At 40.9% G+C, this 16,345-nt stretch overlaps 1 protein-coding gene across 7 annotated transcripts in view; it reads left to right on the forward strand.

Annotated features, from left to right (window-relative positions):
• SPATA16 (spermatogenesis associated 16) overlaps positions 1-16,345 on the forward strand; it is a 95,519-nt gene that overhangs the window by 52,215 nt on the left and 26,959 nt on the right. For all 7 annotated transcript variants that reach the window (XR_010833439.1, XM_067002009.1, XM_067002008.1 and 4 more), the window contains exon 5: positions 4,301-4,385. Coding sequence is in view for 6 of the 7 variants with exons in the window: in XM_067002009.1 (XP_066858110.1) it covers positions 4,301-4,385 (85 nt within the window). In the remaining variant the exon portion in view is untranslated. The remainder of the gene's footprint in view (positions 1-4,300; positions 4,386-16,345) is intronic.

Raw genomic sequence — 16,345 nt, forward strand, 5'->3', positions numbered from 1 at the left:
CCACATCCCTAGGATCTGTGATTGCAGCAGATGGCAAAAATGCTAATATGGTTGTGCCTATACTATCCTAATCCATATATATTGTATACATCAGCCGTATTTGATAACGTTACACATCACATTTAACACACAATATTGATATAGTAACAGGGCAGGGAGTGGTCCCTCGTTTGGTTCCTGTGAATCCGTTAATGCACTGGGAAATTTCTTTCTTCACGGACTTCAGCTTTCTGCTCTTCCCAAATCCCTTTGGATTCCCTTTGGAATCCCTTTGGATTTGGGAAGGAAAGGGGAGGGGAAATAATCCTACACATCCTCTGCTGTACACACCATACAGCTCCTTTTAGGTATGGAGTAGCAGTGACGTGTCTAAAGCAACTCAGCTTCATTCTCAAGATATATATTATCCTCATAAACCTTTAATAAGAATGCACTCCCTCAGTATGTTACAGACTTTTGTGTGCTTCATTTGACCTATAATTTTACTTCTAAAATTGACTGTAATTCACAGTGGATGGCTAGTTTAGTCATCACAGATTCCCCTGTTGACCTATATTCAGTATTTTATCAGTCTGTATTTGGACCACTGTATTCAATGTGCAAGCTGAAATTTCAAACTTTTTTTTTTTTAATAGACAGCAAGCATTTAGCATAGATGAAAGTGTTAAGTAATACTGAGCTAACCCAAACAAGAAGAGATTGATACATACACACAAACAGAAGGGCAAGAATAATCTGAATCACAGAGTTACCTGGGGCAGTGACTATTTCAACTAAATTCTTTAACTGTTCCCTGGAAAATTTCATCAGACATAAGAAGGGAAGCTTCAGAATCAAACAGTTTGAATTTCATCCCTCATTTTTTGATATTTTTGTCTCAGTTTTGGAAAAGCAAATTTCTCTCTTCTTCATTAGCACACTGAAGGAAATGGAAGCATTGCATTTTATAGTGTAAAAAAATACGACAAATGAGTCTATTTTAAAATAAAGAAGAGCCTTCCACATAAAGAATGAAACCTCCAGATAGTCATATGATTGAAGGAAGGATTTTCAGCTTTGCTGAAATGTCATTAGACATACAGACATTTTAAAAAAGAAAAAAATAAAAAAAAATAAAAAAAGCAAGTATGATCAAGATGTCTTCAGATATACACATGCAATAGGCTTTCATTCTGAATACGGACAAAGAAAAATATGTTAATGAGCCCCATCACTGGCTGAGGACCCTAAACAATAATTTCATAAATAGTATAGTATTTCCTTAAAGAATATTTTACCAAAGTCTTGTTTTCAGAGTGTGGGCTCACACGTCCCTTACTGAAAGTCATTGTGACCTGAATTTCAGTGGGCCAAATGGATAGGTACTCACTGGGACCTGGGGACCAAGTTCTGTGCTTTATGCCTTTGCATAGTTCACTGGGAACCAGGGTTTTCACCTGCCTAGATACCTCAATCAGTCCTTTGGTTTCTGTCTCAGTGTTTAGGTCCCTAAATATTTCCCAATGCCAGCCTTATAACCATATTCAGCCAGCATAATTTCACCTGTGTCAGGGAATTCATAATTCCCTATCTCTTGTGTCACTTTGACTCTATGAGTCAAGCCTCAGAGACCATTAAAGAAAACCCTCTGACTTAGGCATATTTGGGGTTGGACGTAGGCCATCCACATACAGCCTTAATGCTTATGTTTCTTTTGAAAGTGGAATTTTTTAAGTCCCTCATAAGCCCCGAGGTCGCAGTAGCAAGCATTGGTCCTGACCTGTGTGTGCTCCCTAATGACCGAGGAACTGAGAAGTGAAATTGGGATGGAAGTGCTCGAAAAGCTCAGAGCGTTTTTATGTATGTGTCTTGCTGTTCATGGTGTAATGCATGGTGGTACAAGAGAAATCCAGCAGGGATAAAAGCAGATGTTTAAAAACTAAACACGAATGCCTGAAATGTAAGTGTAATTCTGATTATTTAAATAAGAGCAAATTAAGAAGGAAGAATAAAGAGGAAAGGCATTTGTCTGAAGTGCAGCAGTACCTAGAGACCTCTGCCATGATCAGAGTGACATTGTGCTGAGCACGCTACGAAGAATTAGTAAGAGAGAGCTTGTGCCAGGAGGTCTCGCACACCAAATAGGCAAATCAGTCAAATATGATTGTCTTCATTTTACAGATGACACTGGGAAACAGAAAGATGAAGTGACTTGTCTAGGAATTGATTCCAGATTTTTCCAGAGCTCTGCTGACACCTCCATTGAAAGTGGTACCAAGCTGGGGAAATAAATCACTATTACCACAGAGGAGTGGGAGCTCACAAACTGAGCCTTGTGGTGTCCTGTCAGCAGGATGTCACCAGACCACGGCCTGCAGTACGGGTAGCAAATTACACTGCGAGTGTCTGCATCCAGCTGGTTGCATTCAACCCATGGCAGCATTACTGCAGTGTGAGACGGTGATACTCAGGGTTAAGGATTTGCCAGTTTTAATCTCTCAAATGACAACAGTTTTGGGAGCAATAAATCTATAGGATACCAATTTGTAAATGACTGTTTGCTAAAGTCATTTCACTCCAAAAAATACCAGGCTCTAGTACTTCAGAATTGCTCTACATTTAGATTGAAAGTCCTATCTTTCCTACAAGGCAGCCACAGGAGGCCACCACCACTCTCATACACTGCTAGAGACCATGGTACCAGTGAACGCCACTGTCACAGGAGCTGGAACCTTTGTAGACCACCTCTAGTAGACCACGGGCACAATAATACAAAGTAACTTGACAGATTCGTTCAAAGTCTTCCTCCCTTTTTGTGCTATGTGCTTATTTCCCTGTTGGGTCTCAGGAGACAGTGGGCAGCTCTTCAAAACCTGACAGTGGGTTGGGCACATAGTGCTGGGCACTTCACTCACCTTCTCTATTTCATCCATAGGATACTTGTATGTCATCCCTGGGATTAGGAATTCTCCTCTGTTTGGAGGCAGTGAGAGTTTTGCCAGCAATTTCCAGAGCAATGAGGATTTCATCCTTTGTTCACCCTGTGCCGGCTGGGCTAACAATGTTCAATTAGAAACCGCTCTTTGTTCTAGTGCAATCAGGAGGATTTTTGCCAGTGATTTGAATGAGCGTTGGATAAGGCTTATGGCTAAATCCAGTCCTTATGCAGAAATCCATGGATCCTACTCAATTGCTTTTCTCCCAGTGAAATTAATGGGAGCTGTACACTAACATCTAAGGAAGATTTAGTTCCTGTTTGTAACAATATGTTACCCCCTGATACTGGGCCTGCTTTGAAATGTTTATTGTTAAATCCGTGTATTTTTGGTTATATCTCATTAAGAACATAATACAGACTTGGAAAGTACATTCTGAAAGGGTATTACAACAGGATTGGGATTACTGTTTGTGAGATACTTTTAACTAGGGGGAAATTTCAAATTCAATTTACAGTAATGTCAAAGCACAATTAATATATAGGCAATGATAAGGGGAACATGCAGAAGTACACATTGATAGCACTACATCAACAAATAAACTTTCAGTGCTAGTAATTAGGTACACAAGATTATTATATGTTTAATTGACTAAAGTGACAATTTGGAATTACATCTAGTCACATTTAATTGGATTTGGAATCTCTAGAGGAATGGGAACGAAGAGCAGTGTAGAGAGGCAGCCATAAAAGCAAACTGATTTTCTGAAGTCTGTTAAGACTCTGCATTAATATCCATTGCACAATGGTTTTTAATAACCCTCAGTTTAGAAAAAGTAATGCAATGATTGCAACAGACAGTGGGAGTACTAAAGCATACTCAATTATGTAGCAAGATAGCTGATTACTTTGGGTTTGGGGTTTTTCTTTAGATAAAATTTAATCAGAGGTGAACTAAGTCTGAATTTGCCGGAGACACTGATATCCTCAGACTGTCAAGCTATGAGGTGTTATACGTGTTGATGCTATTGTATAAAAAATGTACTTGCATATAAGAAATTTCACCCACAAATACTTTAAAGAAAAAAAAAAAAAGAAAAAAAAAAGAAAAGCCAGACTACAGCATTGTTGAGCAGTCATTAAATAGTTGCTCAGAGTAAAATATGGAAAAAAGATTTTAAAAGTGCAGGGTTGTTCGCTTGCAGATAGTTTAGCTATCTCAAAATGCTTACTAATGATTGCTTTAAAGTTGGACAAAGTCTGAGAGTTATCTGTAATCTTTTGATACAAACTTCATGTTACACTCTTTTAATGTTATCTCCTTTAAATATTGCTATATACATCCTTCTCTCCTTATACATTCATTTATTCTGCTTTTGTCATCAGGAGCGCCATGATTGCTGACTATATGTACTGGCTGACAGGAGGCACTGAACAGCATATAAGCAAGCTCATCAAACTGTATTGGCAGGTAAAAATTGATAGCCCAATGAGGAGGGAGGTGCCCATCTCACTATTAAGACCAAAATGAAGGATTACTGCTTAAAAGACTGCCGACAAAGGTAGCTCTTGGGCATATCAATCAACAGGACACTATATAGTACTACCGTATTTATAATGAAGTAGATTTTCTTGTACTAATTTTAAGGGCAAAATTCAAGGTTGTTAACCCTTGGCTCATACTTCAATTTTATGGACTGCTATAAAATTTAATTCTGGATACTGTATGGTCCCCAAAGCTATTTTTTGTGAAGTCTTCCTACCTTAGTGACACTTTCCTTTTGCAATTTGCATGATACTAATCCTCTGACACCTTTCCAAACTCTTCAACCGGAAGGAGAGGAAAAAATGACTGTAACAAATGGTCTCAGAGAAACCTAAAGTGCTCTGTGAAGGATAGCTAGGTACAACCCCAGTTCTACAAAGATTACTTATGTGGGGAGTAGACCATTGACTTCAATGAGACTTGTCTCTTGAGTGATACTTACTTGATATAGCAGTTCAGCCACATCAGCACAAATTTAAGTTTAAGGGTACCCCCCTCAGCTCTGAGGTGAGCTCCCACACACCTGGAGGTAAATGGATGCTAAATACTCCGCTGTCTGTGCCTTGTTGCTGCAGGAGCTTGTCAGTGCCGGTGGTGTCCCAGCCTTTGAGGTCTGCAACAGTGGAAGACCTGTCAGCCTCACAGGGAGGACCTGGCCCAGCCTTACGGCAGCGCAGGCCCAGCCTCGTGGCAGTGCGGGCAGGCACCCACAAAAACACACACAGTCTCAGACCAAGGCAATCTGTGGGCTGTCCGTAACTCTCTGGGGGGTTCCCTGTCCTCACAGCCCCACGTGCCTCGCCTCAGAGCCAGTTCAGCCTTGTACAGCCTGCTTCCACCTCACCGTGGCCCTGCCCTCAAGGGTGGCTCTCGAGGCACGGTTTCACAGGCTGCTTCCTGTGACTGGGAGGAGGCCAGGTGCAAGTTACTTTGGTGACAGGGCAAAAGTGGTTAATGCCCCTTGGGATAAAACTTCAGTCTGATTCTGATCCCATTTGTTTGGTGTTTATTCTGTGGGAACATCTATGACAACAAAAGGGCCAGTCCTTGTACTTTATGTGAAGTGGTGCAAAATACATCTGGCATAAGCCGGGGTAATAAAGATCAGAATCTGATCTTTTACCTTCAATCACATGGTAAAGTCTTCCTTTTTAAAACTATTATTAGTTGCATTCTTATTGGTAAAATGGAATAAATCTCAGTCTTGGGAGCTGCTGAATTTCAGTACTGCTGTGAGTGCAAAGTGCATCTCATTCAGAGAATTACCCACTGGGCTAGTGTTTGCAGTGCCTGTGAACTTTCTTATATGCTTTCCAGCAGAGAATTTCTTCTGTACAGAACAGTTTGATTTTTTCCCCACTGGGTCAGACTCGTTTAAAATCTTGAGTTCACAAACAGGTTTTATGAAAGGGTCATTTCTTCGAATGGAATATCTTTTTTTGTCTCTTAACACCAGTATCCATTGACTCCTCTTCTTGATGTCATGGACATGAAGCTTCAAAGAACAAGCCTTTAAAGAAGAAGCTGTCATAGCTGTCCTCTCCCCCAGGGGTTCAGTCTGTCCTGCTAGGTAACAGGGCCAAAAAAATGGCATGAAGGGCAAGACTCATCACAGTACCTCCTCGCAGAGTGTAAACCAGAAGCTGTGGTTGGGCTAAGATGGGAATGAACCACACCAAAGTGGGGCGACTGAATCGCTTCCAGCCATTAACATCATCTTACAGACAGCAAGGGCCAAAGGATTTTGGCAGTGATAGGGCTCTGGTTCATCTCTGCTTTAGTCCCCAGCTTACTGCTCATTTCTGATCCTGATGGAGACTTCATGCATGGGCCTCCCTGGACCACCACGGTACTGAAAGGCACCACCACACTGCCTGTGCCGGTGTTACCACTTCTCCACCTTTTGCCTGAACCTGAGCTGCTGTCATCTTTGGCTACAGAAGCTTTGAAATGTCAGTTGCGATCTAACCTTTTGTGTGATCTCCCACCGTGCTTGATTTTCACTGGGAAACAGAGATTGCTCCACAATTTTGTGCCTTTTGTGCGTATGCTTTAGCGTGGGCTAGGCTAAGGATTCAGCAATATCTATATGCTGACACACACGCAGTATAGGCAGCTGGGTGCCCAGTACCGCTCCCACTCAAGTTAATAGCTAGCACTTAAGAAACACTGTTTGTGAAGATATATCCCCAGCACCAGTAGCAACCTTCTCCTTCCTGAGCTGATGAATTCTCTGCATTCAGCATCAGGGGTGACTTCAATGACATTAGTACACACAGCAACAATTATGCAGTATGATGTAGCACGTGACACTGCACTGGGACTTTCCACCACAGAGAGACCAAGCAGAGGTAACATAATCTTTTTTATTAATATTCTCTCTATTTCATGTTGTAAAGCTGAAAATAACTTGTCACGACTATACATGCTCATGTGCCTTTGTAACCAAAGCAACAGCTATTGATGCACGCTTTTCTTGCTAACTACTCCTCTGCCCCAGAGCTCACTCACATTAGCTAACAACTGTGAGCAAAATTTTCTGAGGAGGAAGGAAATAGATGGTGAACAGGACCGTTTGTTTTTTTGCTTTTCCAAAGAAAGATTTTTAGAAGAGATTTGTCACTCTGTGCTTTGATCAATTGGTCATATATATAATCTTCTGGTGTGTCATCGACTACTTTTGTTTCTTCATTATTTTTTTCATTGCTGGAAAAGGCTTTTCCTCCTCACAGCCTGCCTTCTACTTCTTTCATAGCTTCAAAACATCATACAGACCATTCAAATCCTTCAACTGACTTCTTTTTTGCAAAGACTTCAGGCCCTTAATTCACATCTGTGAAGTTCTTTATTATTTATCCTACTTCTAAATCACTGTTTTTCTCTCTTGATCTATTTCTCATGCTCAGAGCAGTCTTTATCTTGTATCTCCTTTGGTTTACTTCTCCTGATTTTGGTTTTATACTTTCCTTTGAACTCCTTCAATCCCTGACATCAACTGCCAAGAGCCCTATTTCTTCAATGCTCTTCTTAAAGAATCCCCAAATCTCTCCCCTCCTCATTATTAACTCTTACGCATTTCTTCTTCAGCAGTGATCTGTTCCCTGTGACTGTGTACCTCCTCTTAGACACACCACAAGGCTTGTACTGTCAGATTTTTAAGGCCAGATGGGCTTGCGTTGATGAATTATCTGACTTTCTGCATAAAAACGCCACAGAATTTTACCCAACCTTCATGCATCAGTGCCAAGAGAGGCGAAGCTGAGACTGTTTTGGAGAACATTATCAAATCCTCATTTAAATAGTTTAATAACAGAAGATTTACCACATCCCTTCTAAAAGGTGATTTATTACATGGATGGCGCCTGTCTCCCCACGCCCCATTTCTCCTCCCAAAACTGGGATCTTATTTGTCCAGTCCACACTTCCAGCAATTTACTTTACACAGTCATCTCCGAAAGCTTAAAGATCCTCTAGTACTTGTTATCTGCTCCTTGTATATGTACCTATGGATCATGATCAAGGCAACTTTAAATATTCTTTTTGATTAGCTTTTTGATTAGCTTTCTTTGATTATCCCCTTTAAAGTAAATCATCTATTTCTGGAATTTCTGTACAGTGATATGTAATACCTAATGCCCTGTGTTGTTTTTGAATATTAATACTTGCCTTCCATTCTGCTCTGAGATAAAGGCATAATGCTAATGAGAGCTGAAAAACTAATTTGCAATGTATAATATCATTCAGTAAGCTAGACCTTTTCTCTGTTGAGTAAGTATCTTTTAAAATATTTCATTCCATGGATTGAAAATATACATTCCAAGTTAACATATAATCAGGTGGATGGACTTTTGTTCACAACCCACTATGGAATATGCACTGCATGATTTGTGTATTGGCTCTTAGATTAAAAATACTGAATTAAATAGAATTCGTTGCATGAAATAATAATGTGAAAGTTATTAAATGTATTATGGTAGATATTTGCAGTGGTAGCAGCAAGACAAAGTTTAAACCTACTTATTATTACTGTCAGGCAAGCTTCCTAGCATTTATTGTTGGCAATGATATTTCTCAGCTGGAACAGCAAAACAAACAATAGATTTGAGATATTTCATTCCAAAGAAAGCGTCCGTCTCCAAACTGTCCAGTTTTATTCACACCTTTGTAAACTATTTCCACTGGCTAAAAACTGTGTGATATACCCCGAATGTTTCATTCCACAAGTAAAGATATATCACTGTATACTGCAATGTCACCAAATGCCTAACCTTGTCAGACACAAATTTTGCAAATATCTTGGAAGTCACAGCCTAATTTCACCAATATATGATGCAGACATCTTAGGATAATGTGAATATATTGCACAGCTTATGTACATCTCAGGCCAAACACGTTAGCACGCTGCAAATGTAATTGCTTTTGTTATTCCGTTGTGAAAAACGTGTGGCCCATTTGACACTCAAGGTCCATATCTTGCATCCACTATGCCCTTACACCCAAAGTCATTCCCACCCACCCAGAGTCTTACACTAACTGCTGTTGCACCAGCAGTGCATATGTTGAAGGAACTACTGAACCTCAAGATGACATTTCAAACTTCCAAGCTCGTATCTGTACACCTCTATAACCATTTAAACTAAAAGCTTTAATTCCCTGATGTAGCCTATGTGTATTCACTACAGTGCAAAATGGAGACCTTTAATTTGCATTGCAGTGAACTGGGCTTTTAGCTTTAAAGATATCCAGGCCAACCCTAGCGTTTCGGCCAAGATTGCAGCCATCATAGAGCTGCTCTTAGTACATTGACAAGACTGGACCTGTGCCTGCTGCACAGGGTGCCAACAGACTTGTGTTCCTGAGAATATTTCTGTCAGTTAAACTCAGCGTCACAGAGAAAGCTTCCAGTAGCACATGCAATGGCTGACACGGAGGTTTGGGTACTCAGACATTTGTCTTGCTCTCATCAGGTACTTCCAGTTCAAAAACCTGGGCTGCTGCAAGCACAGAGCAATTCGCAGATCACACAAGAAAGCAAATGATAAAGAAAGCACCCAGCCCTGCAGGGTGGCTGAACACCTACACTGCAGCAATGAACGCTGTCAACTTCTTTAGAGCTCAGCTTTATCTCACACCTTGCAGGGTGACAATCCCAGGCAAGAACATTAAAAGAAGAAAGCTCTCAGCAGCCAGAACGTCCTCCGCAGCCTCAGCCGGTGACGAGGCCCGTGAGCCATCCTGCATGCTCACGCTTGACCCGTGTCTGCGATGGAGCATCAGGTTTCCAGGCTGGCAAAGGCACGGATGTTTTGCAGTCCTGCTAGTGGGATGACTGATAGGAGCTGACAGGCAGCCTCTCTGAGCAGCCTGGCCATCATATCACTGAGAATATGCCTTTTTCATTCATTCTTGAGGCTATCTCAGCAGATCATGCTGTGCCACATTTCACTGCAGAAAAGTCCCTCCTTTAATCAAATCTGGGGAAATCTGGGGGAAAATCCCACTGAGTTCAATGACTATGATGTAGACAGGCAGAATTAATTGTCTAATATCTGTAAATCCTTATTGTCTCAGAGGTTTGTGCAGTTTGTTGCTGCTTTATGAATTAATTCTGAATTTTCTCACAATAACATTTCTCTTTATAAAAAATAACAAGTGGTACTCCCTCTTCTGTATCAGTGGCCGTTTTGAAGGACAACACTTGCCTTGAATCATCAAGCTTGACATTTTCTGGCAGAAAATCAGGATGTAATGATTTTCTTCATCTAGCACATTTGAAGAAAAAAAAAAGAAAAAAAAAGAAAAAAAAAAAGAGTTTAGCCCATAAACAGAAAGATCAAAAGATCAGTTCATTCTTAAGACGCTGCACTGGTGTCCAGACTATCCAAGTGCATCTACTGACCACTTTCATGGATTCCCTTTGTTCTCTTTATATCATGGCTGAATCAACCTGCTAAAATTAAAATTGTTAGCATTTTTCAGCAAAGAAAAGGGCTTCATCCTATGCATGCCATTGCAGGGATTCAGGCCTTTCTGGCTTTCAAACATGCTGTTTGTAAGACATTACTCCCAGGCTGTAAAAAGCAGCTTCATTCTACTCTTAGGTACACAAGTTAAAATATGGAGTAATTGAAAACTAGATTGATAAGGCAAATAACATAAGAGAGAGTTTCTATCATGTTGATACAGATTTGAGAGCTTTCTATTGCTTTTGTTATTGCTGATATTTCCATTCCAGGAACAATTGTACCTGTATAAAACCGAGGAATTTAACATTTTTCTTGTATTCTTTCTTCTTTAATAATATCTACCTCCATATATTTTCTACCTACTTCTATTTTTCTAGTACCAGATCATTGAAGGTAGAATAACTGTTGCTTGCATCATACTTATATTTACAAGCTAAGAGAATTTACTAGTTTAAATGTCACAATTATTAAAACAGATGGATTAATTGTCTCTAATTTCAGGAAAGGTGGATTTATTTAACACCAGCTGAATGTAATAGGAAGCACATACCTTGCTCATAGTTGGTAGCTGTAGAAATCCCAATATGAAGCAAAATATCAACCAATTAGAGCTTTAACTATTAACAGAGGGCCATAAATTGTGCCTCAGAGACGTTCAACAAGAACAACCTGGCCAACAAAGCTCCATGCCATTTAAAAAACCCATGGGGCAGCTCAAAAGTAGCGTGCATATCTGACAAGCACAATTCTCTATTCATTCTAGTTTTTCCTGGGTTGCAAAGTAGACCTAAGATTTACAAAAGAAACCTGAGAAATCAGCATAGAAAACCAACCATTTTGAGCTGTTCTCAGGCCCTTATTGTTCCCTCAGGTTGCAAAGGTCCTTAAGAAGTTACACATTCATTATCCTCTTCCCTTTCTTTTTACCATATCTCCTTTCTTTGGGAAGATGAAGCTACATACAGGAGTTTGTGCTGTTCCCAGGATCATTATTGGTTATGTGGCTTTCCATTTGTGCACCTGCTCTTGAAGAACTACAGAGGACATCACACAAAAAGAGATAAAGTCACTTTTCAGAAACATCTCTATATACAGCCAACTTGTCTTCTACTAAATTAGCAGCCATTCAGCCACATAAAGTAGTTTGCCATTGCGATGACTCAAGCATTATTTTTCGCTGCCCCTTTGAACAGTGCTGTCCATTTTACAGGCTAACCACATCAGTCACCATCTCTGGCTGTCTGATTCATCTCTTCAAATTTAAGTCAAGTTCCCAAAAGATGTTGAGCTCAGTGTTAGGAAGGACTGACATTTCCTTCTGCTAGTTTCAGTATTTTGGTTTCCTTTTTCTTTCCTTTCCATTCCTCTTTTTCCCTTTTCTTTTGCTAAAAGCCTTGGAAAGCCCCTACAGCAAATACCCCAACTTCTTCCAGGGGTGTTTTCTTGCCAGGGCCACTCCTGGGCTCTCCAGCACCTGCGTGAATCACCGGATGGATGCAGCATCCAGGTGTCGGCCAGTGCATCCAGTTGTATTCACATAAAGCACACGGTGATGCTCAACCTTTAGGTCTGCCTGTCTACTGAGTCTCCCTGAGTCCAGGCTACCAAAGCTGTTCAATACCCCTTCACACAGAAAGCTTCTGGCTGAACTGTGACCCATTCCTGACAGAACAGGAGCCACAAGGAGCTGGCGAATGGCTTCTCCTGGCACTGGACAAGCAGTTCTGCTGCTCCGCACACAGGGGCAGTGAGCCACCTAATTGGAATTAGGGTATCTCTCACCATGAAAACTCTCTTATCCTTAAGAAAGGAAAAATATTAGCAAAGCTGTATAAAAGCTGTGGTTTTGTCCAATAGCTTCATGGAGAGGATAACTAGCACCTCCACAGGGTCTGGTCTTTGATTTTCACATCCACTACCCCGCTGCCCCATTGCAGACTTAACGTCTGCCTGTGCCATCACGCCAAGGAAGCGTGTCTGCACAGCAGCTAGCCAGCTGGCCGAATGCTGCCTGCACTGGACATCACTCACGCTGACTATCAAAGGGCTCGCTCTGCTGGCCCTGCTCTACCTCCACCCGCAGCACCCCAGCTGGAGCAGGAGCACATCGCCCGGGCCAGCTGCCACCTCTGCAGGGAGGCTCTGAGCTGGAGCTCCCGGTGCAGACAGGCGAGATAGCCACGGGTGGCAACAAACCATCATTCGGGCAGTAACAGGGGCTCGCCTTGTCAGCGTCTGGATCAGCCTGGTAAAGCAAATATCACCTCTGTTTCACTGGTGTCTCCACCATCACAAAGAAAAACTGAAATCCTTCACATTTACCCCTATGCAGAGATGAAAACTTAAGAGCCCCAGCTGGTGGTAAGCGATGTAAGAGCTGAGGACTCCTGCGGCACTTCGCGCATGTTAGATTCTGAGATCGGACGGGCTCATGGGCAGAGATCTTCCTCAAACTGGAATTGTATTTCCACATTCATGCTTGGTCCCTGCTTTCCCACCCACCAGCATCACAGACAAGGAGTTTCAACAGCAGCCTCCAGCTTTTTCCATACTTTATGTGTTCTGGGATATTTCTTTAATGAGCAATGATCTCTTTAGAAGGATATAAAGCATGGATTTCTTCTCTCTCAAAACATAAAGAGATACTTACTGGAAAATCAAACAGATCATGAAGCCTAAGGTAACCCATCTGCAATACGCCTGCCTCTGCCTTTCAGAACTCAGCAGAATACAGAGGGCTGTGGCTGTGGCACTCTGCAAATCCACTTTCAGAAAGTACTGCATGCAAAATAGCTCGCAGAGACTTAAATACGTTAATAACTTAAGAACCTAAATAAGCTGATATTTGATGTGACCTACATTAATGGGGAGGCATTACATGGCAGATAAGCAGAAAGTTCTCATCTATTGTATAATACATGATTTATTCACACCATAAACATATTGAGAAAAAGGATATGCTCTGGCATTCCCTCTACTTATTTTTCCCACAGAAAAAAAAAAATACTAATGTAAGAAGATCATGCTGGTGAGAAGATATTCATATCACAACAGCAACAGACTTAGTGGCAGGGCTGCCAGATACTGCTTTATGGTTGGAAAGATATAGAGGAAAGCGCATAGGCTGCACCACAGTGCACCCATAATTCTAACTACCAGCCTAAGAGTGGAAGCAGTTCGTAGAAGAGGCTAATGGCTTTACCCTGACTGATACCATTGCATTAATAAAAATCATCAATAAAAGCATCAATTCCTGCTGTAATGTAAATGAGACAGTGGCAGAGTATGCACTGCAGCTGCAAGATAAGGCACTAGAAAGATATCTAAATTTTTGGTTAATTCTAGATGTCACGATAATTGGATTTTCCAAATTAAACCTTTCTGTATTTAAAGAGGATTAAGGTTAGGGACTGTAGCAGAGACAGCTACTGTCACTGTTACAAAGAATTTGCTGCTACAGTGCCATTTTTCTTTTTCTATGCTTTGTCTGCTCTAAGCAGGCAAAATGGCAAAAGCTTCATAAAAGTGTAGAAGTAGTTATATCATTTGCAATCACAAGGATTGGCATGGGAAAGCTTTGTTTCTTATGCATCTACCTATTTGTGTTATGAGCTCTTAAGAGAATTTTAGTGAGCATTGAAGGGACAATATAAGATTGTTTAGGCTAAAGCTTGGCTTTCATTAAAAGGTCTGTGATATTTAACATTACTAAATACAGTAGAGTATGAGGATATTGCAGAACCAAGTGCTCAGAGAAGAGGGGGTATGTGATGTTGGGTCAAATATATCCTTAAACTCTTGCTCAAAGCAATTTTTTTTCTTTAGGAATGTCTTCTGGCTCTTTAATTCTCATGATAGCAATGTACATCCCTCAAACCTTGTGAATGCTTCAATTTCATGAAAGAATTAACTGGTATTTTAATAGAAGTGCTGACAATATAAATACTCCTTGAGACACTTTGTCTCCAGATGGTTTCTCAGCAGAAGTTCTCTGATTCCCCACACTTTCAAAACAGGGATATAAACCTCCTGACATAGCAGAGAGTGAGTCAGTCCCACAACTACTAGAAGAAATCTTCCCTATCATCAGATTATTCTGCAGTGTCTTCTGAAGAGACTTTTTGCATCTTCACTGAAGCAATAGACGCTGTCCACTGCTGAGGTAAACCAGCACATTCAATGGACTCATGTCAAGCATAGTCCTTCCATTACTGAACATTGTGAGAGGGTCTCCTTCTGGTTTAATGTCTTCTCAAGGCCTTTATTTTTTTCTGACACTGCTGGAGTTAAGTCTGGAGTGTAACACCACGTGATGAGATATCACTGCAGATTACACTTGCAAGATATGCCAAAAAAAAATCATCTTTCTTTTTAATCTTCATCAGTTCAGCTGCTATCCCCATTCTTACAAAAGAGCTTGACACTTCTGCCACCATGGGGCCAGAACAGCAATGTTCTCCCTGATGAATCTGAGGGGCCATCGCAGAGATGGCCCTTTCCTTCACATGGAAAGACACCAAAACACATGTAAATGCGAAAAAAGCAGTTGTCCTATCCTCTCTCCAAGGACGCTGTTCAAAGCCCACTGGAGCCTTTGCAATTATCTCCAAAGTTTGGCTGGATCTTGAGTATCTGCACAGTGCACGGTATGACAGACAATGTTCTATAGGCAGTACCATTTCCTGGACACATTGCCAGGTACTCATCCGTGGGTATGGACTTCAGTGCATAAAGGCTTAAGCAGCAAAGTCCTTAGGGATTTCATCATATAAAGTTTTCTGCTCCAAAGTTTTTATGGGCTAAAGTTTTATATCCTTAAAGTCTTTAGCCCATAAAAATCCAAGAGGATAATAAAACAAATAGCATCTATGTCCAGGGTCTTATGTCCAGGGTATTATGCTCTTGGGTAATAATAATACCTTCAGTAGCAGTATTGACCAGAAACTGCAGATCTATTTTTTTTCCCTTTGGCTGACATTTTGCCATTACTGCCCTCTGAGCTAGTCAGTATTTGCATGCTGTACAGAGCAGCCGGGGGAACATGGTAATGCAAAGACATTATAGGTGTGACTTTGAACTGTTCTTGACGGTGACAGAGGCAAAAGTGAACTTTGCAGACAAATACCAGTAAAACCATTCCCCTAGTCCTCCAGAATAAGGAGCTTGTCTGGTCTAGCCACTCATGATTTCATCTCACTGCCTCACTCCATATATTTTATGTCTGAAATGTATGGATACACCCAAAATTGTATTCACACACTCGTATTAATCCAGATTAGAAAATGGCTGCCAAACTATAGAAAATCAGCAGAATACCCAACAAAACAAAGGAACAAGAGAGGACTTGTCAATAAAACACCAAGCTAATCCCATCCTGATACTTTCTGCAGTCTGGGAGATCCATACACTTTGTTAAATATATATATATATATATTTTATCATAGAATCATAGAATCATTTAGGTTGGAAAAGACATTTAAGACCATCAGTAAAGCATGGTCCTTAGTGCCATGTCCATACATCTCCTTTCATGGTTTTCTGATCACCTCTGTTAAAATTGTTGTTATTGTCTCTATTACCCCTATTCATGCTTTTGCTGAGAAAAAATAATGAAGTCTTACAGCTCTTCCGATTTCCAGAAACGACTGTCCATGTCAGGAAGACAAAATCTTTTTTAGCAACAGACACAGCCAAAGTAGAGCTCAGTGTGGTCTTACAGAAACCCCAACCCAGGAGGAATCACAGCTAAACTTTGCTTGCACTGATCAATAGAGAGCACCGAGTTTCCAGGCTGGTGGCTCCTCCAGGGAGCTCCAACACCAGTTCATCGGGGTCCACTGAGTGTGAAATCCATGTCCCTGCACAAAGCCAGCATAATGCATCATTTGAGTCATTTTTAAGGGATGACAAGGTTCATAA

Source organism: Anser cygnoides, chromosome 9, assembly GCF_040182565.1.
Source record: "Anser cygnoides isolate HZ-2024a breed goose chromosome 9, Taihu_goose_T2T_genome, whole genome shotgun sequence".
In the NCBI taxonomy this organism is placed as follows: Eukaryota; Metazoa; Chordata; class Aves; order Anseriformes; family Anatidae; genus Anser; species Anser cygnoides.